This window comes from Pelecanus crispus, chromosome 7 (genome assembly GCF_030463565.1).
Source record: "Pelecanus crispus isolate bPelCri1 chromosome 7, bPelCri1.pri, whole genome shotgun sequence".
NCBI lineage: Eukaryota > Metazoa > Chordata > Aves > Pelecaniformes > Pelecanidae > Pelecanus > Pelecanus crispus.
Window position 1 is genome coordinate 31,251,585 of NC_134649.1, and position 26,747 is coordinate 31,278,331.

General features: G+C 50.1%; 1 protein-coding gene across 2 annotated transcripts in view; it reads left to right on the forward strand.

Moving 5' to 3' along the window:
* Positions 1–26,747, forward strand: part of RNF123 (ring finger protein 123) — a 48,612-nt gene that overhangs the window by 7,127 nt on the left and 14,738 nt on the right. The window contains exons 7-32 of one of the 2 annotated variants that reach the window (XM_075713617.1): positions 105–191; positions 717–784; positions 1,681–1,806; positions 2,536–2,650; positions 3,481–3,585; positions 3,717–3,842; positions 5,064–5,156; positions 5,351–5,424; positions 5,901–6,018; positions 6,483–6,582; positions 7,053–7,114; positions 7,204–7,275; positions 7,963–8,083; positions 8,892–8,993; positions 10,167–10,273; positions 10,816–11,014; positions 11,617–11,762; positions 11,954–12,037; positions 12,682–12,789; positions 15,567–15,744; positions 16,791–16,865; positions 17,281–17,368; positions 17,628–17,715; positions 17,845–17,929; positions 25,133–25,272; positions 25,471–25,659. In XM_075713617.1, the coding sequence (XP_075569732.1) occupies positions 105–191; positions 717–784; positions 1,681–1,806; positions 2,536–2,650; positions 3,481–3,585; positions 3,717–3,842; positions 5,064–5,156; positions 5,351–5,424; positions 5,901–6,018; positions 6,483–6,582; positions 7,053–7,114; positions 7,204–7,275; positions 7,963–8,083; positions 8,892–8,993; positions 10,167–10,273; positions 10,816–11,014; positions 11,617–11,762; positions 11,954–12,037; positions 12,682–12,789; positions 15,567–15,744; positions 16,791–16,865; positions 17,281–17,368; positions 17,628–17,715; positions 17,845–17,929; positions 25,133–25,272; positions 25,471–25,659 (2,856 nt within the window). The remainder of the gene's footprint in view (positions 1–104; positions 192–716; positions 785–1,680; positions 1,807–2,535; positions 2,651–3,480; positions 3,586–3,716; positions 3,843–5,063; positions 5,157–5,350; positions 5,425–5,900; positions 6,019–6,482; positions 6,583–7,052; positions 7,115–7,203; positions 7,276–7,962; positions 8,084–8,891; positions 8,994–10,166; positions 10,274–10,815; positions 11,015–11,616; positions 11,763–11,953; positions 12,038–12,681; positions 12,790–15,566; positions 15,745–16,790; positions 16,866–17,280; positions 17,369–17,627; positions 17,716–17,844; positions 17,930–25,132; positions 25,273–25,470; positions 25,660–26,747) is intronic. The other variant, XM_075713618.1, reaches the window with a different exon arrangement.

Genomic DNA, 26,747 nt, shown 5'->3' on the forward strand with positions numbered 1-26,747 from the left:
TGCTCTCCCTGTCTGTTGGTCTCCCTCTTAAAGCTGCTCTTGCAATGAGAGGGATCCTCTGTGCTTGGTCTGGTCTGAGTCTCCTCTTTCATACTTCGGTGCAGGAAGGAGTTGGAGATACACCAGATTCATATGCATATGATGGAAACAGGGTGCGCAAGTGGAACGTGACGACTACCAACTATGGCAAAGTGAGTAGCTGTCCTCCCAGGAATGGGATGTGGAGTAAGGAGAATAAAGCAGGTGGCTCCTCCTGCTCACTGGATTCTGCTGGGCCCTGTGAAATGCCCTCAAGCTGTCCTCTCTGCTTCAGTCTACTCTTGGGGAGGCTGTGTGCCAGCAGTTGTTTGTACTTCAGGGGTGCTGGACACGCTGTGCGGGTGCTTTGTTTAGCAGCCCCAGCAGACTGATTCCTGGCATAGTGCTGCTGTTGGTCTCTGGAAGGCTCTGGTTCTCTGTAGCACATCAGAGGATGATGCAGTGTTGGAATAAATATGTTTGATCCCATGCATGTTCCTAGTGCTGGGGGGAAAAAAGATCCCAATCAGTGGCTTATGTGCAGCTTCCAGAAGTGTCTGAGAATGCTATGTGAGCTGCTGTGAGAAGGAACTCTCTCTTCAGCCCTTAATCACAAGGGGTTGGTTGGGTTGCAGTCTTTCTTCTGATGTGGGAACACCCTGGATATATGTTTAACCTTTTCTCTCCCTTTACTGCAGTCTTGGGCAGCAGGAGACATCGTCAGCTGTCTGATAGACCTTGATGAGGGCACCATTGCTTTCTGCTTGTAAGCATCTTTGCCCAGTTCCCTGCTTTGGTGATGTCTGTGTGTAGTATAAAGGTTTCCTCACTGCTCAGCAGGTTGCTAAGCCCTATTTCTGCCCTCTCCCCTTCAAGTTCCTCAGTAGTTCCAGCCTTTGCTTTTCTGCTTTGTGTTCAGAAACCATATAAACAGGCTGTTGAGTCTCCTAAGTTCAGGTGAGAGCATTTTGCGGAAAGACATTCAAACTACAAAATCTGTGTAAAGTTTGCTAGGATTTTGGAGGGGAGGCCATCTCTCATGATGCTTAATACTATAATTGGCTGAGCCACACTGATTGCTTTTGTGGCCAGTGTAGACCTTGCCTGTCCTAGATTCACAAGGAGCTGTGGAAAGGCTGGTAAATCTCCAGCCTCTAACTGCCATGCACAATGAGCAGAGACCAGGCTGAATAAGAATTGTTCCCTGGCCCTAAAGTACAGCCTGCAACAAGTCATCCAGAACTAAAAACGATTAGATGCTCCATGTCATCTTTTAGAGGAGAGCATTATCCTTCTATTTCCACCAACATCAAACAGATGAGGCCAAAAATGTCACCTGCCTTTAAGATGTCTTGCTGGTTAGTTATCTTGTAAGGATTTGGGTTCCACTTGAAGCCAAGTGGGCTCTGCATATTGTGCAGACTCCAGTGCCTTCCTGTGCTGTCGTATGAAAATGGGAGTGCTGCTGTGCTTCCCAGGGCTCTTGCTCAGCAAAGCTGTGATGTTTGCATGTGTGCCAGGTTAAGAGTGGCAGGAGGCACAACTGGCTGATGTGTCTGTGTTGGCAAGTTGCTGGGAGGGGAATGTGGATACCTGGATTGCCCAGTTGACCTCAGAACCCTCTTACTGTGGCTAAAATCTTGTGGGTTTTCCTTCTTTCAGGAATGGCATATCTCTGGGAACAGCTTTTGATAACATCACAAGGGGCGCTGGAATGGCTTACTTCCCTGCAATCAGCCTCTCGTTCAAAGAGTCCGTTGCTTTTAACTTTGGGAGCCGTCCACTCCGATATCCTTTGGGTGTGGGGAGAGGAGGTCTGAAGGGAGAAGAGCCTATCCTGAGACCATCCTTGGAGGCTGTAGAATATACATACCTGACTGCAGTTCACTTTCTTCTGTTGCCACTTGTGCTCAGAGCAGGGTCAAGGAGAGAAGAACCAGATATCCCTCAGCTGGAGCAGAACTTCAGGGCACACAAACATCATTGCTGGTCCCTGACAGTTTCTGAAATGAGATTTGCTTTCAGCTCTGAGTCAGCAGCTGTTGCTGCAGCTGGGGGCTGTCTGTTCCCAGGCACTCAGATCCTGCAAAGATCTCACAGTCCAGTTTTGGAAACCCTGATGCTGCTGAGCCTTTTGGCCACTGGTTTCTTCTACCTCCCAGCCATATGGGACCTCTGACATGATATTAGTGTTTTCTGCTGCCTTCCTGTGCGAATGCTGAGATCTGCACCTCCTGTCAGAGCAGTCCTGGGTGTGCCTGTTGATAGCTGTAGTGGAGGTTCCTGTTGGTCTTTCTGATGAGAGCAGAAGTGTGGTATGAAATACTTGCTGCTTGCAATATTGAGGAAGTGGGGATAAGAGCTTGTGGCTTATTATCCATTTAGAAGGCACTGTGGTTTGAACTGTGACTGAGGCATGCGTGGGTATAAAGTAAAATAGAGACACAGTCTTTTCCTTGCACAAACAAAAGAAGTCCTGAAAGGATCACATTGCATTTTCCCTTAACACTTGCCTACTTATCCAGTGGAAGGTTACCGCCCCTTGCAAGATCCTCCTGTTGCAGACCTAGCGAAGGCTCGCAAGCTGCTAGGCTACTTGAAGAATGTGATCCATATCGGAATAGATGTGACGGTAGGCTAATGTTACTGGGCGGATCTGTGGGGCACCGTGCTGGGAAATGTGGTTCTGCACTTCTCAGCACGTGCTGGCAGCTCAGATGTTTCCATACACCTGAGAGTCTAAATGCTTTTGCATGGGACATGCATGTCCCTGGAGCTCTTCGGCTTACAAAATGGGATTCCTGATAGTTCCAGGACTTAATTTAAATCATACCGGGTGGGCTTTGTTGTTCTCAGTCCTATGAAGTTTCATTCCCAGTATGCAAGAGGTGATGTTTGTCAGGGTCAGAACTGCTGGCTTTGGTTTTGCAGCCTTGAAAGAAGCTTGTTCATATCCTAAACCTTTTACTGATGTCCTGGTGCAGTAATGTGGTGAAATTCTGTCAGGTCTGCCTTGAGAACTGTTTTGGCTGTGGCAATGTTCACTAGAAACCATTTTTTTTCTGCTAGGGTGAGAGATGATCAGTTCATGCCCAAAGCATAGGGAACACCATCTGTTATGGTCTTGGCTTGAATGGAGGCCTGCTTTACTCGTTGATATCCTCTATAGGGATTCCCATTTGCAGATGAAGATCATGTACACTTGAACCCTTTTGGAAAAACATTGTCAAGGTGCATGCATATGGCTGATAGTAACTGACATCTGGACTGCACTACAACTCTCCAGAGGCATGGACCTGGCTGCTTTGCCACCCGAAATTCCCATGTTCAAGGTTTTTACTGCAATCAGGCATGGGGGAGCAAACAGTGGCTGCTCCAGGCCTCCAGTTCATTCAGTTGTTGGTGTATGGGTGTATTGGACTGGATCCAAGCCATGTGTTTTTTCTGGATTTGTCATTGCAGGAGGGGAAACTGGTGGAGAAGGACACATCCATGTGGCAGCTGCAGGGAGAACCCACAGTGTTGATTACATTAGCCCACATCTTCAATTATTTCTCCCCTCTTATGGTGAGTTTTACCTGCCCATTGCAAGCTTCTGTAGGTGCCTGTTACTGTGCTTGCAAGGGGAGGTAAACCTCAGCTTTCACTGGGGAGTGGCTGTGCCTTGGAGAACTGTTGACCTGGCTCTCTGTCTGCAGTGCAAGGTGTACCTGGTGGAAGATGTGCTCATGACCTTTCTGTTGAGCATCCTTGAGCGAGGGGGGGCAGTGGAGGCCCATCCCCTTATTCAGCAGCTGCTGGATCTCATGTGGCTTCTTATGGAGGTGAGTTGCTAGGGTGCTGGTTCCTCCTCAGGGATCACAGGGAGACCATGGGAGGTGCTGAGGACAGGAGCCTTCCCTAGAAAATGCTGGTAGTGATCAGCTTCTTTCCATTCCTGGTGACAAGTTCCTGGGGTTTTCAGGTTCCACCCTCTCACCTAGCTCATCTGGCTGCTGCTTCACACCCAGGGAATGAGGGTTGAGTGCAGAGTAATTTGTAATGGCAACACTGGGAATGCGCTAACAAGGCATTTCTAAGCTTCTCCTACTGCTAAAGGAACTGGTGATGTTGAATAACTTCCTACTTCTGGGAACATCAAATTTATCAATAAGAAATAAGTTGGTCTCTTGGATGTTGTTAATACTTATGTGACTGTGGAGGTCTTAAATGCTGTCATGTGCCCCAAGAGATAGATCAGAGTGTGCAGTACTGGGGCGGAAATGGGCACTGCACTCTTACCACCTCTAGCACTGCTGGGGAAAAACCTCCTCCAACTTCACATGCCCCTTCCTGTCCAAGCTGGATGAGGTCACTCCTTCCTGGGACACTTGTTTGAGGCAGCCTTTGCTAGCCACTGGGAAGCTGCTGCTGGAGTGGTTACACAGAGACAATCACTGCCAGGGATCTGTTTGGAGACAGCATGTCTGTCCTTTGGGGTAACAATTAACAGATACAGGCACTGGCCCAACCAGCTGTCATGAAAAGTTTAACTGAAAAATGTCATGACCCCCTCAGACCCATCGTCTTAGAAGTAAAGCTGAACACCCTGGTAGGGCTGCTGTGTGTGTGGAAGAGTTGGCTCTCATCCTGCTGGTTGGCTATGAGTTGGACTCCAAAAGACAGCCGTTCCGTTATCACAATTACAGACGAATAACTTCATTCCTTTCTGGGTTGGTTCTGCCAACACTGTGTGTTGGGTAGGTTCAGGGGATACGAGGATGGGTGACTCAGCCCAGCTAAATAGGACCTGAGACTTTGGCTTTTTGTAGATGACTTTTGGGTTGGTTTTATTAGTACAGAAACTTGTTTTCCTGTAGCAAAACAACAGTACCAACTTCTGCTTTGACTCTCTCCTGTGGAGTCAGATGGACAAACACTGTGGGTACAGAGCACCTGCTTTTTCAGTTCAGAAGTGAATGCTTCCTTCCAAGGTCACACTCTGGGAACTATAGCTGTTCCCAACTCCATGCTGTTGCTGTTCAATGTGTTTCTTATTTTCTTAGGAGTATGAAGTGCATGAGTGCCTCAAGCAGCTACTGATGTCCCTGCTGCGGGCTTACAGGTTCTCCCCTATCATCCCAGACCTGGGATTACAAGTGAGTTGCACTTCTGAATCCCCAGGAAGCTGTGACTAGCCAGCTTCTGTTATGTCCCCTTGTCCAAAGGTACACAATGTTTTGGATTTTGCAGTTGCTTGATCCAGAGATGGTGGTTCTGTCACATTGTACCTATTGGAGAGTCGTATCCTCTTCTGTAGATGAAGTCATTTTTGTTTCTTCTGTTTCCCTAGATTCACTACCTACGGCTCACCATTGCAGTCCTGAAGCATGAGAAATCCAGGAAATATCTACTCAGCAATGTTCTGTATCCTTTGTACCTCCTCTAGTCTCAGTTCTCCCTGACCTCAATAATGCAGCCAAGGAGACTTCAAGGATTTGCAGGTCCTGGGAGGCAGAAGCCACCCTATCTTTGAGAGGTCATTTCTAATTTCTCAGGTCTCCTCTGTCTGTCTGACACCATTCCCTGCAAAGTCCTGCTTTGAGGAGGGGGAGCAGTGTCATATAGTTCACATGCTGCTAACACAGAGGACTTCATTTCTACCTGACTGACCTCGCTAATGTCCCCTAAAGTAAAAACACTTTCAGAGCAGTCCAGCTGCCATGCTAGCATTTGGGCAGCTGCTGTGATAACTGCGTGGGGCTTCTCCCAGGAGGAGGGGGCTCTGGATCTTGCAGAGCTTTGAGTGGTTATTTGGAGAGGGGTCTCTCACTACACGTCTGGAAACATGCCCTGTACCTTCTCCCGACATAGCTTCTACACTTGCTTTAACTTGGCCCCAGCTTCGATGTGCTCCGTTCGGTTGTGTTCTTCTACATTAAGAGCCCACTGCGTGTGGAGGAGGCTGGTTTGCAGGAGCTCATTCCCACCACGTGGTGGCCAAACCGCTTCACCAAGGAGGTGAGTAAGGGCACGTCCACTAAGGAGGCTGAAGAAATTTTGTGGCCTGCTGTCCCCATTGTTTTCTGGCTGAGGAAATTGGATAGCCCATGTTTCCAGCTGCGTTAGCACTGGTGGACCCTGCAGAGCTGTATGAGAGCTGTACCATTGCTCTGTCACCTTTATTGTCCCCTTAGAGGGGATGTTTGGGGTGCGTTGCTCAGGACAGGGGAGGGGGACAGTTTTCTATGGCAACAGATTTGGAAGGGAACTTCACAGCGTCTAAGGAATTACAGGTTGACTTATGTGTCCTCAAAAGATCTCCTGCCCTTACTCATTACAAAGCCAGGGAAGGCCTGTTCAGGTGTGCTGCCAGCTGCAGTCACATAATTCCACATTGTTTCAGTGAGTTTCTGTTTGCCCTTTGGCAAGACATTTTCCCCATGCAATGATCTCCTACTGATCAGTGTCTGTCCCCCAACCAGGGCAAGGAGAGTAAGGAGGTGAAGGAGGAGAGTGCTGAGGAGAGACTGAGGCGGCGGGCATATGAAAGAGGCTGCCAGCGACTCAAGAAACGCATTGAAGGTCTGTGAGGAAGGGGGGAAATTGCGAAGATCCCATACCTTTTGTGCAGCCAGGTTGACCAACCCTTGAGCTGTTTCCAAATACCCTTCACGACCTGAAGTCCACCTGTGTTTCTACCAGAACCGGCTGTGCTGCAGAGGCAGGGGCCAGCCATGCCATTATTTGGTGTAGGGGTATGAGTGCTGGGACCCCACTGCACAGACTGCAGCATCCCAACATGGGACATGAGCAAAACAAAATTCCCCTTTAGGGGCATTGTTTATCGGCTATGGATGAATTTATTGGTAGGTGGCAGAGGTAAAAATTGTCACAGTGATAGGATTGGCATTCTGCTGGCACCAGTTCTTCCTGGGCCCCCTCTGCTGAGGAGGTAGCCTTTCTCCTGGGGACAGGGTACACAGTTGGTGTTAATATGAGTAGTTACCCTCCAGTGCTTGTTTTCTGATGGCAGACATGTGTCCCCATTTTAGTGGTGGAAGGTCTCCAGGTTCAGATTCTGAAGCTGCTGCTGAACAACAAGGACAGAGGAGGGGTAAGTTCTCTGTGGATCTTTTGCTACAGTATCTCCACATCACAGGACTTGTAAGGTATAGGTTTACCACCTGCTTTTCCTCCTGACAGGGGGAAGCCTCCAGATACATCTTCCTAAACAAATTCCGCAAGTTTCTTCAGGAGAATGCTAGCAACAGAGGGGTAAGTCAGAGGGCCAGCCATCCTGCAAGCCTCACCCTGAGAGCTCTCTGGCATCTTCAGGCTGGGAGCTCTGCTCTTTTGGCTGGGCTGCTTCCAGCAGTTGATCAACTGAGGTCTACATATGCCAGGGAGTGGGGAGGAGGGAGAAGATCTGAGGCTAGAAACCAGGCAGCTTATCCAAGTCCTATGCAGTGATTTGTGGGAAAGCGGTCCTTGGGAACAGCCTTGGGTGGGAGCTGAACGTCATCCTAAAATCTCTCAGGGAGCACAGCTGTGGAGTGCTCTGTCGTGGCTGGCCTGCTGGCTTTGGCATCCTCTTCACTGCTTAGGTGGGGACTGTTCTGGCCCTGGATTAGGCTGCTGGCCTGCAGCTTTGGCAGGTAGACATCCGCTGTTGCAGGAAACCCTTTCTTGACCTGCATCTCTGTGTTCGTGATCAGCCCCATCTTTTATGGTGGAGCATGTGGTATCCATCCTCCTCTGTCAGACCAGCTTGTTTCAGTGCCCAGGACTTTCTAGAGGTGGAAACCGCTGCCTACCGTCAGGGCTGGGCTCTCTCCCAGTGCTGGAAGCTAGAGATAATAGCAAGGCTGAGGACACAAAGTTTCTGCCTGCCCCATGTGGCCACTGGGACTAAGATGCACTTTCAGACCTGCCCTGATGGCTGAACTCTCATTCTTGCCCTAGAATTTGACTGTGTTGTGCCCACCAGAGTACATGGTGTGCTTCCTGCACCGGCTTATTGCTGCCCTGCGTTTCTTCTGGGATGGCCACAAGGCAAAGACCCCTGCTGCCCTGAGCAGTGAAGGTAAGGCTTGGAGAAGCTTTGGGGACATTTCTGTGGTTAGGACAAGGTTTGCCTCTTGGCAGTGCTCTCCAGGATGCTAGAAATCTTGTGTTTCTCATGGGTGCTTGAGCCTTCTGTAGAAGGAACTGCATCTGTAGTTCCCAGTCACCCTGGGAAATTCCTGTGTGCAAATCTATTCCAGTTAACATTGAGACTTGCAAAGGGGCACCTGTGCTGTTTGCTAGTTTCCCCTGTATGCTCTGGAGCAGAGTCTGATATTGATTATGAGTTCGTAGGAGGGCAGCTCAGTCATCCTGTAGTCAAAGTTTAGGCGAAGATATTTGTTTTTGTGGTTCCCAGACTGGGGGATTAAGTGGAAACCAAGTCAGTGCCAGTTGCTTTCCCACCATCAAACCCCACCTTGCCTGTCCTGCCATAATCTGCTTGGCACTCCCTTTCCTTACTTTAGGCTGACCCTTTGTCTAGACTCAGTAAGTGCCTTACGATCCTTGTGGGACTAAGTGACAGAGCTGGAGCAGCCAGGTGGAGAGCTGCCAAGTTTTCTGATGATCCAGTTTCCCCCAGTGACTGTGGCTGGGAGGGAGGAAGTGCTGGGAGGCTTGTTGTCAGTGGCCATCGGTTGCTCCTGTTCCGGCGTGGATCTTATGCTTGCTTCATTGTGGAAATCACCTCTGCCTTCATGGCTTGTGCTTCTATGACAACAAAAGTTGTCACTAAATGTTAGTCCAGGCTGGGCCCTGGGGTCTGTCTTAGGAGGGCTTGCATGTCTGCATGGGACTCATGGAAAACCAAATCTCCTCTGCTTCAGAGGCATATATCCCTCCTCAACTCTTCTATAATGGGAAGGTGGATTATTTTGACCTTCAGCGACTGGGAGGTCTCCTGTCTCATCTTAAGAAGACTCTGAAAGGTAAGTGCTGTCATTTCCAATACCTGCATCCAGGTCCTGGCTGGAGTTCACCCAAGAGACATCCCAGGGAGGGAGCCGTGGGTAATGAATTGTGATTAAATTTAAGGAGAGGAGACTTGAATTTTAATGAGATGCAAGTTATGCTGAAGAAGACACCGTCCCTCTTGGGTGGAGCATCCTTTAAGTTAACAGTTTACTGTTTATATCCCTGAATGGGGCCTGTGGTTGGTGGAGGGAAGAGGGTGGTCTAGGACTGGGGCTGGGAGCTGTCAAAGCGCTGACTGTCAGCCTGGCTCTGCTGGCTGTGAAGGATGTCCAAGATTTACTTGCTGTACCACTCTGGGCAAGAAATAGCAGCCCTGTGTATGTACTGCAGCTGTGCATTTGTATGCAGCACGCTACTCTGGTAACAGACTTTCAAAGCCTTCCTTTTGGAAGGGTTCGAAACCCCTAGCTGTTCAGTCGGACTTGGTTTGTCTCTGGTTTCTGGCTAATGTGGCACTTGCTTTGGCTCAGATCTCTCTTTTCCTTCCCCAGTGTGTTTGAAAGGTTAGGACCATTTTCCCTGTCTCAAGTTGATCCCCGGCTGTTCAAAATTAGATTACTTAACTTGAGAACCATGTAATCTTCTCTGGTCTCTTACCAAGGTCTTCCTGGCCAGCTTTAAAGACAGGGCTATGGACTAGAGGACACATTGTTCAGGCTTTGTACAGCATAGCTGTCAGCGCAGCCTTCCTCTGGGCTGAGAATGGTTTCTGGTCCAAGTCTCAGTCCTAGTGACTTGAGGATATATCATGGGACAGCACTGAAGAGCTGGATGCTTAAAAAATAGTCTCAGGCCCTGAGTTTCCTTCCCTACGCTAGTCCAGTTTGGCCCTGGTGGTTGTCTCCTGGTTCCTCAGTTATTCTATTTGTTGCTGGTAGGACCAGGAACAGAAATGGGTCCTGGGTGAGCAGCACCCATCACTGCTTGATCTCTGCTATGTTAGCAACATCAGTTGTATTCCATGTAAGGAAGCTGGGGGGAAGGTGAGCTTGTTCTGATGCAGCACCCAGCTTCACTGGCTGCTGCTTTACTGACAAGAAGCAGGAAAGAGGATGAGCCTAGGGCTGCCTCATGGGAAGTGAAGGGTGACTCCTGCATTCACAGCTGCTTTGGTGTGCTCTGTGCAGATGACCTGGCTGCAAAAGCCAATGTCCTGATCGACCCTGCGGAGCTGCAGGCAGTGACTATGGACGACCTTGATGAAGATGAGGAATCGGCAACATCGGCAGCACAAGTGAGCCGTGTACTGTTATTCAACTGTGGGGGCCCTGGTGCCAGGGCAGCAAGCTCAGCATCTGGCTAGAAAAGCTTTGCTTTAGAGGAGGGCAGTGACTGGGCCAGGACTGTAACCAGCCCATGGGCAGTCAAATAAACAGCTGCACTTGCATGAGGGTCACTGGAAATCAGCAAGGTCCTGGATACACCAAGTTTAAGCAGCAAAATTGTCTTTGCTCTGCTGTCTCACTACCCGACTGATCTGAATATACCCCCTCCCCTCCATGGCAGCTCTTGGTGTTTGCATTTGAAAGGGTGCAAGGCAACTGCAGACAGAGCAGATTCTTGCTGTGCAGATCTAGTGCTTGTACCTCGCATGGGCCCTTAGAGGAAGGAATATCCATTTGCTAACCTGGCACTGCTGGCCCAGCCATGATAGGAAGGGTATCTGCTCACCTTCCAGTGGCCACTGTGCATCTGTACCAACATCCTTGCAGGGACAAAAGAGGAATAGCAGGCAGCCAAACAGCTAGAACTGTTTCTCCCTTAATTTCTTTTCAGTCTCAGCGTCCCTCTGCTGCCCTGGCCATTGGTGGAGCTCTCGCTAGACCTGGCTGGCTCAGCTCCCCCACCCTGGGCCGTGCCAACCGCTTCCTCAGCACAGCAGCCGTCAGCCTGATGAACCCGCGGCGGCCTCTTGGCACCCTGGAGAAGATCAAAGTGCGCACGCTAAGTGTGGAGCAGCGGACAGAAGAGGACAGTGAGTACTTCCGCTGCATGCTAGCGTGGCCCAGGTGGTCCCTGGGAGAATGGTGTCTTCCAGCTCCCAGTACTCTCAAGAGGAAAGCAACCTATTTACTGCCTGCATTGTTCCTTCCCATTCTCAGAACATGCTGACACCCACAAGTCCACAGTTAACCACTTTACCATCCTGAACATGACACTCTCTGCTTGTAAGAAGACGCTGCCTTGGTTCCTGCAAGTGCAGTGAGACTTTGCAGGGGTGTAGTTCAAAGGCAGCCATAGCCACACTTGCTCTGAACACAGACCAGCCAGAGGATGACATGTGCAGTAGCAGCACCATTGCTGTTGGGGCGGGCCAGGCAGGCCTCTGAAGCATGTACAGGGCTCAAGGAAGTGGGACTTGCATGGCCTGGGTCTGTTTGAACAGATCTGGCAGGTCAGCCTGGTGCAGGCAGTGAGATGGGAAAGGTGTGTATCTAGTGAATCACATCGGCTGGGAAGGAGCACTGTGTTACAGAGGCACAGCAGGACCTTTGGCTTCAGAGAGGTGCAGGCAGAAGCTGAGGTGCCAAAACGCCTTGCTGAGAACTTCTCTTCGTCTTGGGGTTGCATTTGCAGTTGAAGGCAGCCATGGAAATGAGGGTCTCTTACTGGGCAGACCCCCTGAGGAGCCAGACCAGCCCATCACAGAGAACTCCCTCCTGGAAGTCCTGGATGGGATAGTGATGATGTACAATCTCAGTGTCCACCAGCAGCTTGGGAAGGTAAGCAGCACGTGCTATGCAAGAATCCATTTCCCCAACCTCCGTGTTTCTACACTGACTCTGTTTTCTGCTTATTTAGTGTGTATGCCCTTTCCTTCTCCTCCTAACCCCCATGGGGGATCTGGTTGCATGCTTATGTGTCTAGGGAAAAAAATACCCTCATTTATTGTTGGAATCTGCTTGTTTTTCAGATGGTTGGTGTGTCAGATGATGTGAATGAATACGCCATGGCACTGAAAGACACAGAGGAAAAAATCAGCCGCTGCCCAAAGAGAGTAAGTGTCTCTGGACTGCCAGCTTCCTTCTCTGGTGGAGCCTCAGTATCTCACAAAAAGGATGAAGCACAGTGGGTAGTTTCCAGCCTTGGAACAGCCAATGTCTTGGATGGGGTAGTAACCCATGTCTGGAGCTAGCAGCCACATTTCATGCTGTGCCAACCCATTGTACCACTGCCTCAAGGAACAGAGGAATTGAAGCAACTGCTTCAGCTTCTCCTGGACACGCCATAGCAACTTGCAAACCTCTGTGTGCTGCAGACACCTCGGAGACAGTTTCCTGCGGTGGGGACCCACCGGTGCTGGACTTGGGACACATCCGTCCTATTCCAGCTGCCAGAGACTGAGTGTATCTGATGATACATTAAAAAAAATATCCCTGACAGCAGTTGACCCTAAGCTGCTGCCCACACTGGACCAGCATCTGCATCAGGCCTTGTGGGCTGCAGCTGAGACCAATAAGTGTTCTTTATATCACTGCTTCCCACTCCCTCTGCAGAAGGGCTGCTGACCCCTTTCCATCCTGCTGGTACTCCCTAGCTAGCTGCAAGGTGGAATTTGCTTTTGCATTTTTTATCCCTCTCTGAAAAAGAATGCTGTAAATGGGAATGACATCTGCCCTCACATCTCTGCACTCTTTTCAGAGGAGAGACATCCACGAGGAACTGCTGAAGAGCCAAAAGGTCTTCTCCGAGAAGCTCAATCACCTAAGTCGACGCCTCGCCTGGATAAATGTCACCATTTATTCAAAGGTGGGCAGGAGCATAATGTGAGCAGCTCAGAGGAGACCAAGCAATTGTGCCTCTGTATCTGTGCTGCTCAACTTGCATGTCACAGGTGTCACTTTCCCTGCTGTTGGAGTAATGCTGATGATCTGTGGGGCTTGTTTTTCCTTTCTTGTGAGTCAGAGACTCCTTCCTAGGCCTGGGTGTCATCCTGTCCCAGGCTTGGTCCCCCAGTGTTTATTAGGACACAGCCCAGTCTGTTCTGAGCTGTGCGTGGTGCTGTAGGCTTTTCCTTGGGGCATCAGGCCGCTGCACCACAGACAGAAGGGTTCAGGTCAAAGGGAGATTCAGTTCTCAGGTCATGTCTAGAGGATAGAGGCTACTGTGAACCATTTCCCTGTGCTGTGCATCACGGCGGGGGTCTCACTAGTGCTGCTCTTCCTGAAATCTGCAGGATCCAAGCCTAGGTTTTTTTGTTCAGGTGTTCTCCCCTTCTTCATTTGGTTCCCACGTAGAAAGAGTGCATTCTGCATTTAGTAATGCAGTGACTGTTTGCACAGTTTGTCCTTTCTTCCCTGTAGTCACCATTTTCCAGGATAAAATCTCTGGTCTGTTTTCTCATGAGCAGTTTGTGCTCTTATGCTCTGCAGATCTCTTCTTCCTGTCGTCCCTTGCACATTACTGTGCCCCATCTGTGTTTGTAGCTTTTTTGTGCTAGGGAAGAAGACACATTTTCCTGAACATGCAGTGGCAGCAGGGTCTCTGCATGTGTCCCAGGATGTAAACAGGGAGGGGAATAGCGGTAGTTCCTATGAACACGTCTGGCAGAGCTGCAGTGGCTGATCCTGACTCACACGCTCTTTGCTCGTCCCCTCCTTCACTCCCAGAGCAGGACTGCAAGGCGCAGTGCTGCGCTGCAGAAGCTCTCCAGCTGCATTAGCATAGCCCATGCTTGGCAGAAAATAAACCTTTCTTCCCAGACTGCTCTTGAAAGGCTGAGGGGCATTAGCAGTGTGCATTACAGGGATCACTGTGATGGCCAATGCAGAAATGCTATTCGTGTCTCTGGATGATCTATTGTCATATTAAACACAGGTACCCACCTCCCATCAGGAGAGCAGTGTCACCTTTCTGGATGAATCAGCAGCATCTGGGAGTGAAGGTTACAGCTTTTCCTGCTTGTGCTCCTGCTTTGGTCTGCTTGGCTGGCAGGGAGAGCAGGTCACTAGCTGGCTGTGAAATGTGCCTCAGGAGCCGAGTGAGCTTGCCAAGTGAGAGAAGTGTGGCTGCATGGAGGAGCTTGTCCATACTGCCTGTACTTTCAGGGCTCTGTCTCACAGCTGTCACAGGTGCCTGCAGTTTCCCAATGGAGACATCCACTCAGCGGGCTTCTGTATCCCTGGGACTTGTGTGCAACAGAGGGACACATCTGTATGAGTGTTGCAGGCACTGCTTATGCTGATGGAGAGAAAGAGACTGGTTCTGTCTAGAGGTGAAGTCATGCTCTGTGCTGAGGTGTCAGAGCACGGGAGAGGCTGCTTCTTCCTCGGGGGAATTAGTCACTAGTTTATTCTGAGCTGAGGGATTCAAGGTTAGATGAAAGGGAGCACTACAGCTTAAAAACACTCTTAGATTTAAAGAAGATAATCCTGGCTTCAAAACATCCCTGTGGGAAGACCATTTCAGCTTATTTTATTACGACACTATTTATCCATCACACTGTGGATAATCACATCTTTCTTTGTATCCTCTTGGTGTAGGCTTTCTCAGAGCTTGGCAATACCTGAGATAACTTTTTGAGATTATCAAGTCTTAATAAAACCAAATGCAGCTTTCTTTACCTTAATGTTGTCTGCACAATTGCTTTTTATCCTGAAAGCAACAGTTGAGCTGTGTGTTGGTGTCAAGATAAAGATGTCATTTGGTCAATTTAGTTGATTTACACTAGTTCAGTCTAATTTACAGAACAAACCCATGTAGATCTCCCAAAGATGGTGGCAACATACTTTAGAAAAGCCCCTAAGCAAATGAAGTCACCTATCTCCACGTCTGATTTTAAGGTTTTTTTATTAGAAGTGTAACCGTCCTCCGTCTATTTTTATGCAAATTGCTATTGCTTATGATATTTCTTGGCATTGCAGGATATGAAATAATATTTCTTCTTTTTATGGCTTTGTTGTTGCTGATTTTTATAGCTTAAAGTTATGTAGATGCCCTTAAATTTCCTGTTTTTAATTTAGGATCCCCTGAGTTTTGCTTAGAGAAGCAAGAGGCCGATGTTCCTCAGGACAGTAAATCTGGTTGAATGGCTGGCACAGAACCTGAAAGGCTGTGGCCGTCTATTCCAAAGATTTGAGTTCGTATGAGCTTTCAGCCTGTTCCCATTGAATTCCTACAAAGGACCAGCTTTCCTTCCAGCAGATTTATGCTGTGTTTGCTAGTGCTTGCCTTCCTTCAGCCAGTGTACTTGGAATAAAAACTAGCAAGGCTATTTTGCAATCAGGCCTGTGTGGTCAGATATGTCCTACCAAGGAGTAGTTCTTGGAGGGTTTCAAGGTTCAGTGAGATAAAGCCATCTGATGTCACATGGGTGATAGTTGTGCTCTGATTGTTCCTTCCACCTAACGCTTCTGTGGCTCTGTGAAAAGACTGAATGGCATAGATCTGGTTAATGAACTTAGAGCAGTCTGAGGAATGTCTTAGACATGGAGATGTTTCTGAGGTCTAAGCGTGGTGCTGACTGTTGCCTTTCTCCAAAGAGAAGCTGGACAAAACTGAACGGGAATTGTGTTCTCTCTGGCCAGGAGAAGATGCAGGATGTATATTGGCTGCTGCAAGTGTGCATCCGCACCATCGAGCATGGCGACAGGACGGGCTCACTTTTTGCTTTCATGCCAGAGTTCTACCTCAGCGTGGCTATGAACAGCTACAGCGCACTCAAGAACTACTTTAGCCCTGTAAACAGCATGGAGGAACTTCCAGGTAAGGGGATGGGGAGGCCTTGCTAATTCTGGCCTGATAAAGTCCAAAGCAACCCACATCCTTATGGTGAAGTAGTGGTAGTTGGGCATCATCCCTTCAGTGTCCTTTCCTGGTTGTGATGTGCTGCACCAGTATATTGTCTGTTGCTGTGGTGCAGGCGCTGAGTGCTGTTCCTTGAGTAGATATCCACTGGTGATCTGTGACCGTTGCTGAGCTTAAGCAGGGAGCCCATGCCTTTCCCAAAGTTGTCGCAGTGTTGGCTGTAGTGAAAATCACTGACAGTTACGGATTTTGTTTCCAAGGAGGCACTAGGAATGGGCTGGGATGCTGGAAGATGTGATTGCCCTAGCAATGTGTGCCACTGCCTGCTGGTCTCTGGGTGGGGGAAAACATGCTGTGAGTGCAGGAATTGGGATTGCTTTCAAATGTCCCTAGGATTTGGGTACATTTCTACGGAGATGACCACCCACTTGATGCCAAGAGTCTGTGTTTAGGTGGATTCCCTCTGTGCACGTTCTTTGCTTTTCCTGACTAAGTGATCCCAGCGAGCTCTTAGCAAATTGTTCTGTGCTTTCCAGAGCCCGCAAAAGAAAGAAGGGCTTCTGTTCCCACCAACAAGACATAGCTAAAGTGTTCACATCCGTGAAGTGGGGGTCGTGCCTCCTGTTCAGGGAGCAGCAGAATTAAGTGGTAGCAGATTTCTTCAGGGCCTGCAGGCTGGACATGGCTTTTCTGCGTAGATCTAGGGTGTTATTTGTGTTGCTCAGCCTCTTCTGCACTAGGCTTCTCTCTCTTGACGTCCGATTCGGTTGCATGGTTTTATCTTTCTCCAAGTAACTGGTTCAGACTCTGCAGACTGAGGCAAGCAGCTCTGTTGGAGATGAATGTGCTTTCCCAGCTGTCTGTTTTGACAACTAGACAAAACTGCAAAGTTAGCTCTAGCAGGAATGAATCCCATGGCCTGTGCCATGTCACAGGAATGCTGGGACTGCAGGGCTGCCCATCAGGGCGTTGGCATGACTCTCGCTCCCTCCTCCTCTTTGCAGGCTATGAAGAGACCCTGATGCGCCTCGCTGCCATCCTGGCCAAGCATTTTGCTGACTCGAGGATTGTAGGCACAGGTAAAGCTGCACTCCTCTGCTTTGGGGTAATAATGTTGCAGTCTGGCCAGTCCCACTGCCGGTGGCTCACCAGACTTCTGTTGGGATCTACCTGCTGAATCTGTTGAGTGCTTCATGCTGCCACATACAAAGACAGGCTGGGAACTGCCCTTGTCCCATGTGTCCTGCTGATGCCAGCATTAGATACATGACCTAGGATACCCTTTTGAGAGCAGGACGTATGGCCCAACTACTTGCATCTCAAATCTGGGGTTAATTCTTAGCTGCCTGAGCAAAGGCATGCTCTCCCCATCGGCTGGGACAGCGAGCCTCTGTAAGTGCAGGTCAGTCCCTCCTTGTCTCTGGTGCTCAGGGGCTCCCTGGCATGCTGCGTGGCCTTGGGTGCCTGGCCTAGCCCCTTCTCATTCCTCCACAGACATCCGGGACTCCCTGATGCAGGCATTGGCCAGCTATGTCTGCTACCCCCACTCACTGCGTGCTGTAGAGAGGATCCCAGAAGAGCAGTAAGTGCTGCCCTGCCTGTTCCTGGGCAGCTGAGGCAGGGCTGGGGTGGTGGCAAGGCTGGATGGGGGAGCAGGCGGGCTGCCAAGCTGAGGGTGGGGGTCCGGAAGCTGCAGCATGGTGCTGGAGTTGGTTTGGGGAGCCTCCTGTCACCCTTATACCAGTGGCTTTGCTCTGTCGCAGCTCCGTGGGTCCTACCATGGGTCCTGTTTAACCCCTGTCCACAAACCCTTTGTGGCTGACCTGTCTTTCATCTGGCAGGCGGATCTCCATGATGAAGAACCTTCTGGCTCCCTATGAGCAGCGACCCTGGGCACAAACCAACTGGATCCTCGTCAGGCTGTGGCGGGTGAGCATCCTGTGTCCCTGCCCCTCTCACCATCTGGGGCTGGCTGGACACTGAGCATTTCACTTGCCAGTAGTAGCAAAACCCAACTGTTTTCCAGCCTCTAAGATCTTTCCGTATCTCTTTTACCAGGGCTGTGGCTTTGGGTACAGATACACACGGCTCCCACACTTGCTGAAAACCAAGCCTGAGGATGCCAGCCTCCCCAGCCTGCAGAGTGAGTTGGCCAGGGGATTGACAGTCAGGATTATGATGGGTGGTGAGGGAGGACTGGCCTCTTCCCTAGCAGCTGTCCCTACTGTGGGCTAGGCCAGCTGGTGAGATGGCTGCTGAAGTAGGGGGATCCTGGCCAAATATCGAGGCCTGACCTTTGCAGCCAGCATTGCCTTTCCTGGACATCCCCAGTCTCTCTGCACTGGCTGGTGACTCCTTTGCCTGCTGGATGGTGGGTTAGATCCATCACAAGGAGGGATTCTGCCCTTCAAGGGAGAGGAGAGAGGCCCAGAGCTTCATCCTTACCAGAGCTTTACCCCAAAATGTAAGCCTGGGAGAAGACTGATGTCCGCATTGAGCAGCTGCTGTGGGGAAGAGTTGGCGAGTATGCCAAGTGGTAGGAACCCCATGAGAGGGAGTGGGTGCCCATGGAGGCAGGGCACTGGAGAAGTGTGGAAACAGGGAGTGTTTTAACCAGGCATCTCTCTCAGAGCCTGGCAGAGCCTGTCCTGCCTTTGGCACAGCAGTTTGGTTCTCAGCACTGTCGCCAAAATAGGGGTTTCTTGGCTCTGTTGCAGCTGAGAAAGACATGGGGAGGAGAAGGTACCTTCCTTGAGCTAAAGAACATGTCCCTGGCTTCACCCTTGCAGAGTCTGGGCCTGTCTGGATACATTCCTGACCCCTCTCTGCTGTGGAAAATGCTTTGTGCCAGACCTTGCTCCTGGAGAGTTGCCTGTGGATGGGGGGCAGAGGGTGCTGCAGCCTGACATGGGCAAGTGGTGTGTGGAGGTGTGAGCTAATCCCCATCCAGTGGGGAGAGCTGCCTGTTTGTTTTAACGGCACTCTTGTTCTCTTTCTCTCTCCTGCCCATTGGGTGCCCAGGAGATCTCTCTGTTGCTAGTTTCCAGAGTAAGTTTTTTGTGTGACCCTCTCTTGTCTGGTGAAGTAGCTTTAGAGAGCTCCCTCCTTTCCCTCTGCTGTCCAGAGAGACCCTTCTTTGAGGGGTGGAAGGCTTCACACAATGATCAGTTTTCTCAGCTACATCCCAGGGAGATGCCAGCGGGACCGGTGCCCACATGGCAGTCTCTGAGGATGCATCACGGACCGGCTTTTGCACCTGTTTTATCAGGGTCACCTCTGGGGTCAGAGCCCTGCCACAGCCCTCTCATCCTTGGAGAATGATGGGGAAGCCCTGGTACACATGCAGGAGGGACCTCGTGACTGTCCCCTTGCCCTCCTACCTCACAAGCAAGCCTCTGAGTGGCTGCCACCAGTCCCGTGAGGCGGTGACCAAGCTCCCCCCTTCCCGGGGAGCTCTGAGGCTGGAGCAAAGTTCCTCAGTTTTCAAGGCCTCTTTCCTTCCATCTCCAGATGGCTCCGCAAAGTCTGAGCCTGGAGTGGGCTGGGCTGGCTACTGGGGACTTGCTCCTGGGATTGCTATTTTAAGGCGCAACCAAATCAATAAGGAATGCTGATTTCATTGAAGAGGGACGTGGGACTCAGAGGTGTCCTTGAGATGTTGTCCGGGGAAGGAGGAGGAGACAACACCGCTGCCTTCCCGCCCATCAGTCTTCACCTTGTTGCAATTTAGCATTGGCAGGGGCAACGGGACCAACTGCTGAGCTAAGAGAAATCCCTGTTTGGGTCTGCTTCTGCAGCCCAGTCTGAAGGGAGCTTGGGCAAATGCCTCTTCTCTGGTGTTCCAGCCTTGTCCTGCTTTGGGGATGCTTCCTTGGGGGACTCTGCACAGGTGGCAAGGGTGGGCTTGTGATGTCTCGCAATATCCATGGAACACACAGAGCACAGACCACCTGGTCTCCTACTCTGCTTTTTGCCAGTGCTCACCAATGGTGAGTAATGAGATGGCTGCCTGGGTTAGCCTGGGGAGAGGCTCAGAAAGGCCATGTATGTTCCTGCCTGCTCCCTGAGTTGTTCCTGAACCATGCTGGCACCAAACAGTTCTTGTGCAGGCAGGGCTCTGCCTCCAGTTGGCTCCTGAGAGCAGATGGGGGCTGTTCAGACGCGGGGGCAGTTCTGGTCCGCAGCTGCTGTAGGAACTTGTTTTGCTTTCATCGTGGCTTGTAGGCAAGGCCAGGTGCTGTTACGGCAGGCACACGGTGAGCAGCAGTAGTGGCCCTGTGCCAGGCCCAGTCTGTCTTGCTTTTACCAAGCTGTAGGGTGGCTTCAGGTTGCAGCACAAAGCTCCTGTGCCCCAGGCCTTCCGCCCACACATCCATCAGTGGAGGGTAGGTGGGTGGGACCGTGAGATTATCTAGCTGAGCTGTTGTGCAGTGTGGGACAGAGAATTCACCCACGTCCTCTTCCCAAGTCCAGCAAATTGCCTAAACTATAGAGGTCTTTCAGGAAGTAATCCTGTCTCTATCTGACAACAGCAAAAGCATTAGCTGGTGGCAGTTGAACTGTCCAAGTCCTTCTGATGGTGGTTCCTCACCCTCAGAAATAAATCCATCACTTTTTCCTCTTGTGAATGTAGCTAACCTCATCTTCTGTCTTCCACTGCTGCTGCTCTGCCTTTCTCTGCTGGGTTAAACTCTGTGCATTACAACATTTTATTCTTCAAAAGTGCTTGTGTACCAGGGTAAACACCCTTCTTGGTCCTTTTTAGTGGTGAAAAGAAAATGTAGCCTCTGTGTCATATTCCGGAAAGGGTTTTGTTTTTCTGTGAGCCCTGTTGTTCACCCTTTCCATGTTTTTAGCAGCCCCAGAGTTGCCAGTGTCATGCTGGCTAGAATGGCTCCTTGATCTGCTGGTCACAGAGCCAAAACGTGCATTAGCCTGTTCACCAGCACTTTGCTCTGGAGGCATGCGCGAGTCCCAGGCGTGTGCTGGGGCATCCTGATGCCTTGCACTCAACCTTATTGATCTCTCATCCCCTGAATGCAGCTTCCTTTCCTTCTGCCTCACCCTGCAACATTCCCTTTGGTCCTCTCTAAATACATCTTTGAATGGGTGCAGTTTACCAGTGACATGGATCGCTGCATCCCCAGCTTACCTCTTTCACTGCTGTTTCATCAGTCCAACAGCCACAGCCACTGAGTGGCAGCTGTGTCACACTTACATTTGGATCCTTTCGAAAACTCAGCGTTGGGTGGAACTGCTTTGCTTCTGAATCTGGTCCATTTTGGGCTTTCCTCCTCTGTGCTCCCAGCTCTACTGTAAATGCTGCAGCATCCAGAGCCCCCGTTGGGCTGCTGACCAAGAAGTCTCACAAATAGCCCTGTTATAAATCTTCCTGGGTCATTAGCAAACTATAAAGTACATAATTATCTTCCTGTGATGAAAGTACATGGCCCTGCTTCTTTACAATTATCTAGTAGGAGCACTTACTGAAGGCTTCCATTTTGCCTGCTTTATTAATTTTTAACTCTGTCTATTAATGGGCCTCTGCTACTGTTAGACTTTCTCCCATTACTACTGTTTTTAAATAGTTCTGCTAGAATTTTTTCCTATAGTTGAAGAAACTTTGCATGTAGCATTGTTATTCATGGATGTTTCTTTTATGTCTTCTCCTTCTATTACTGCTTTTCTCCTTGTTTTCATCAACCGCTGCCTATGTTTGATTATGTTCACTTTACCTTTTACATTTTAACTTATGTCTTTGTTTCATGCTGGCCTCAGTGAACCTTTTAATCCAAGTGCTTGCTGTAGCACCGGGGCTTTCTGACCACCTAAGAATCTTCTTAAAGAACTCGGTGTTTTTATTCGCTATTTCCCACCCACCTAGATTTTTTTTTTTCCCTCTGACTATTTTGCTTATATTTTTGCAGGGAAGTTTCTGTTGTGAGAATATTGGGTATATCTGTAACTGCTTGGGGCCACGCTCTGTTCCCCACATTAAGTGTACTGAGCTCATAATTTTTGGCCTTGGAAAACCACTGATTTCTGTTCCAATGACTGATCTTTATCTGTCATAATGAAAGCTAAGCCAAGACTGAGTGGCTTTTGTATTAGGGAGTTACAAGTTCCCCATAAGACTTGTGCTCTAGACCCTTCAGCAGCTTCATTGCCCTTCTTTGGGCACTCTCCAGCACCTCACAGTCTTTCTTGCAGTGAGGGGCCCAAAACTGAACACAGTATTCAAGGTGCGGCCTCACCAGTGCCAAGTACAGGGGGACGATCACTTCCCTCGTCCTGCTGGCCACACTATTTCTGATACAAGAAGCCTCTTGGGAGCAACAAAAGTCAAGGAAGTCCACTGTTTCCAGGTGTTAGCTTAAAACCTTAAAAAAACCTACATAACTGTGGAGAAGTTTGACAGGAGGCACCCCTTTTTAATGCTTTTATAGACTGGCACAGTCTTTGCCAGCAGCAGGGAAAGCATTTAAGAACCTAGAATTGGAGGTTTGGAGCAATTTCACACCACTTATTGGATAAAGACCATGAGGAAATAGTCACTGGCTAAAAATCAGGATAAAGCAAGTTATTACTAGCATAAGACCGTCCTTCAAAAAGCCAAAGCTGCCTTCAAATGAGGTAGACTTTTGCTGGACAATTCATTTTGAGATCTGTTCTGACTTGAAATGTTGGCCGAAGAGGCTTTGGCGACGGACCAACAGGACAACCTGCAAAGCTCATCTGTGAGGAGTGGTGATCCTTGCCTAGAACTGCTTCAGTACTTGAAGGCTGGAAGGGGGCTAATATGTCAGCAGTTTTAGTAAGCACTTTTTACACGTTGAGGGGAGGCTGGGGAAAAGAAGACACAAAAAAACTTAACCCTACAAAAGGATCTTCCAATTCTGAATGACTGGGAGAGAAAATGTAGACAGGATTCAGCATCACCAGATGTAGAGTGGTGAACGTGCAGGGAAAACGTGGTTAAAAATCAGTGGTCTGCAAGCTGAGCATAGCCCTTAGAGACAAGATTGCAGGGTGGGCTCCCTGGGACCTGTCTATGCACGCTTCTGAGAAAAGAGCCACGGTATTTCAGGTGTGACCTCCCCAGGGCCAAGCAGAGGGGTGATAACTCCCCTTGATCTGCTGAGCACATCCTCCTACCATCGCCCACCTCTTGGTTGTAGCAAGAGCCCTCACCTGTTCATGCTGGTATCCTACAAACCCCCTTTAACAGTGCCCAGACTGTTGTTTCCCAGCCAGGACTGATATTTGGGGTCATTCTTCCCCAGATGCAGAAATTTCCTTGTGTTGTCTCAGGTTTTTTGTCCCAGTCCTCAAGTTTCTTAGGGTGCCTCTAGCACATCAGACAAAGGCCCTTGTTTAGTGTCATCTGCAAATTTGGTAAGAGTGTGCTGTGCCCCATTGTCCATCACTGACAGAGAAGACAAGGTGGACTCCAGTGTTGACTCCTGGGCTTCTCCACTTTTTCCTTGCAACCAGCAAGTTCCTGAGGATCTTGAACTGTAACTCTTACAAAAGGGTTATCCTTGAACTGTCATCCTAGTGTAATCTTTTGGAAAATATCAGCTTGGTGCCCAGTCAAAGGAACAAATTACACAACAGCAATTATGAGGAAAGGAAAACAGAACAAAAAGCAAAACCACATTATGCCTTTGTGCAAATCTGCCACAGACTTGTGGTTTGGATGCTGTGTGCACTTCTGATTCCACCTCTCCAAAGAAAATCTGGGAAAACCAGCAAGGCTCAGGGAGGGATGGTGAAGGGGACAAAGATATGACAGTTTCTGTATGAGACACTGCACAGGCTGGGGCTGTTCCCATTCAAAAGACTATCGTAAAGGTCTGAAATCATGGCTAGCTGGAGGAAGTGGCTGCAGAGCAGCATCTCTCTGTCTCTGCCAACAGAAGGAGGGGGCTGCAAAGACTAAATATTATCGAATGAAGTGAGTAGAAGCTGAGCTCAAATCCGAATTCCTCGTGCCGCATACAGTTGAGCTGTGAAATGTTGCTCCAGGACATGTTCAATGCTAAAGGCTTACACAGTTTCAGGGGACCCTGGGCAAGAAATCCACTGAGGATCACTAAATACGTAAAAAGGACATCTGACTTGGGCAGTCCCTGAGCCATGTGTAGCCAAGGGCTGGGAAAGTACTTGCGGGTGGGAGTAGGATATCAAAGACGTTTGTGGTGATGAAATCCCTCCCAAAGATGTGCTTTTAGGCAGGATCAAAGCCAGAGCGCTGGCCTGCCTGGAGCAATTATGCACTATGAGACATCAGCGCGTGCCCTCCATAACAACAGAAGCTCATGGCAATTATTAGTGGGTATTTACAGAATAATTTATCCTGTTCTTGTTTGTGCTGATGGTCTTCTGCTATCCCCCTCTGGCTTTGCTAATCCCAGCTAGCAATCTGCCTGTAGTTATGCCTTGCTTCTCAATCCCTAGGGATGTGATGGAGGTCGCCCAGTGTTTCCTGTTTCGCCCTGTTTCAAGCAGGCTGCCACCCCAAAGACCTTCTCCAGTCACAACACGGCTGTGCTGGTGCTGCCAGAGTTTCCACCTGCTCTTACTTATTAATAGCTTCTAGTAGAGGGAAAAGTAGTTGGATTTTTTTTTTTTCATATAGTTGGTAAATCTGTTCAAGTTTCTTTCTCCAAGCCCTGAATTTTAGTCTGTGGTTTGAACTCTGGTAACCTTCCCGGTGAGAAGCATCCATCCCATTTGTGCCCCCCTCCTTTCCCTGCCCATGTGTGGGGACCGGCACCCCACACAACCCTGACTTGTGTGTTTCCCAGCTGCTGGTTCTGACCCCATCTGTGCTCTTGATAGTGAAGAAGTCCAGAAGTGAGATGCCACATACCACAGGGATGTGTCTGTGCTTGGGTTCAACCTGGCTGGGGAGCATCGGCAGCCCTGCCAGCCTGAGCCTGCTGAGGGCAGAGCCAGCCTCAGCTCCATGCAGAAGCCTGTCAGCAGTGGGATTTGCTAGGTGCCTCCCTCCCCAGACACGGGCAGGCAGGCACGGCCACGTGAGGCCAGGGGTGGCTGTGCTGGCTCCAGGCAGCTGCCACACTGCTATCAGGAGCAATTAATGCTGAGCTGACCGTGGGCCTCTGCAGAACTGAGCAGGAGGGATGCTAAGCTGCAGGGCAGCGCTCCCGTGCACGTGGGCAGCAATGAGCACACAGGGCTCTTCCCTGATTAATGCAGGCTGGCATTGGAAAAGCACTTGGAGGCCCAGCAGGCGAGATCTCTGCTCATAACAGTCCTCGCCCCCGACCCACGGCTGCTCCGGGACCAGGCCACTGAAGTTGTCGCTGTCTGGTTTCAGAGCCGTGTCCCTCCACCTTGCTGCAGCGGCACATGGCAGACCTGCTCCGCAGCGACCGCGACCTGGCACCCAGCTTCCTCAACAGCGTCCTCAACCAGCTGAACTGGGCTTTCTCCGAGTTCATCGGCATGATTCAGGAGGTGAGTGTGCCACCGGGGCTGCGTGGTCCAGCACTCGATGGTTGCCCATGTCCTGCACACAGCAAGGTTCAAGACGTGACTCTTGGGGTTGGGAGTGCAGCGATTCCTTGGCACACTTGGGAGCCGAGCTGGGCTGGGGGGTTGCATCCCTCCTTTTGGGAAGGGGCACCTTGTTAAGCCGTCTCCCTTTCTTGGCAGATCCAGCAGGCAGCAGAGCGCTTGGAGAGGAACTTTGTGGACAGCCGCCAGCTGAAGGTGTGTGCCACCTGCTTTGACCTGTCGGTGAGCTTGCTCAGGGTGCTGGAAATGACCGTCACGCTGGCGCCAGAGATCTTTCTCGACTGGAATCGCCCATCGTCAGAGCTGCTGCTTCGGAGGCTCGCCCAGGTATCATCCTTTTGTGAGATGTGAAGAAGTGTCCTCTGAAGGGGCATGGGGGGCCCCTCTGCCCTCTTTCCAGATGTGCTATGAAGTGGGGGCTCATGCTGCAAGTGCTGTAGTACTTAAAGCTGCTACGGCAAACCTAGCTGCTGCAGAACAAGTGGTGCTCCGTAAAATCACTACATGTCAACTGCTCCCCTCCTTTGCAGCTAGTCTGGCCACAGATGATTTCTACCTTTACCAAGAGGGAGGAGGACAGCCCCTTAAATCTTCCTTCAAGAGGGGCTATGGCTAGTTTCTTCTACCCAGTAAATGCTGAATGCTCCTGTGACAAGCAATGCCATGAAATCCAGAGAGGAGGTGTGGTACACCTTAGCAAGAGCTGTAGAGAGTATAGCTGGCTTCACAGGGAACATGCCCCAATGTTTGGGCAGGTGTCTTGGTCCTTTGTCCCTCAGTCCTAGACTATGGTTCCAAACGTCTCTGCTTCCCTGTGGGGGTGACTGGGACAGACCCATTCCAACCCACAACACCCCTTAGGTTCCAGTAAATTAGTGTCTATTTTAAAGCATGAGCAACCCTGGAAAGCCCTGAGGACATGCAGCTGCTCTTGTACAAGCCAGCCTGGTGGAGGACAGTCATATATATACACCTGACCTATACCATAAGGGTTGGGTTGCTCCAAGGGTTGAGGCTCAGGGCTCTGAGCAGATGAGGCAAAGCAAGACACAGTGGGGTCTAGTATGGCAATCTTGAAGGAAGTGCTCAGCCTGGGATCCCAGGATTTTCCCTGTGTGAGGAGGAAAGTGAGGGGCCCTTAGCAGGTGGTTCAGGCAAACTGGGGAACAGGCAGCAGAGAACAGGGTGCTGCAGCATCCCCCTCGCATGCTGGTGCTGCCACAAAGCTGCGCCCCACCACTGAACATGCCCACAGAGGGGTGCAGAGTTCTGCTCTTCACGTGTGAGGGCAACAGGAAGAGGGATGCTGCATCTGAGAGCCAGTAGGCAGCTTGCAGCAGTTGTGTCAAGCCTGGAGCACTCCCTGCTCATCCCAGTGGGGGTTTGGGTGAGAGCTAATGGTGGCTAATTAAGTG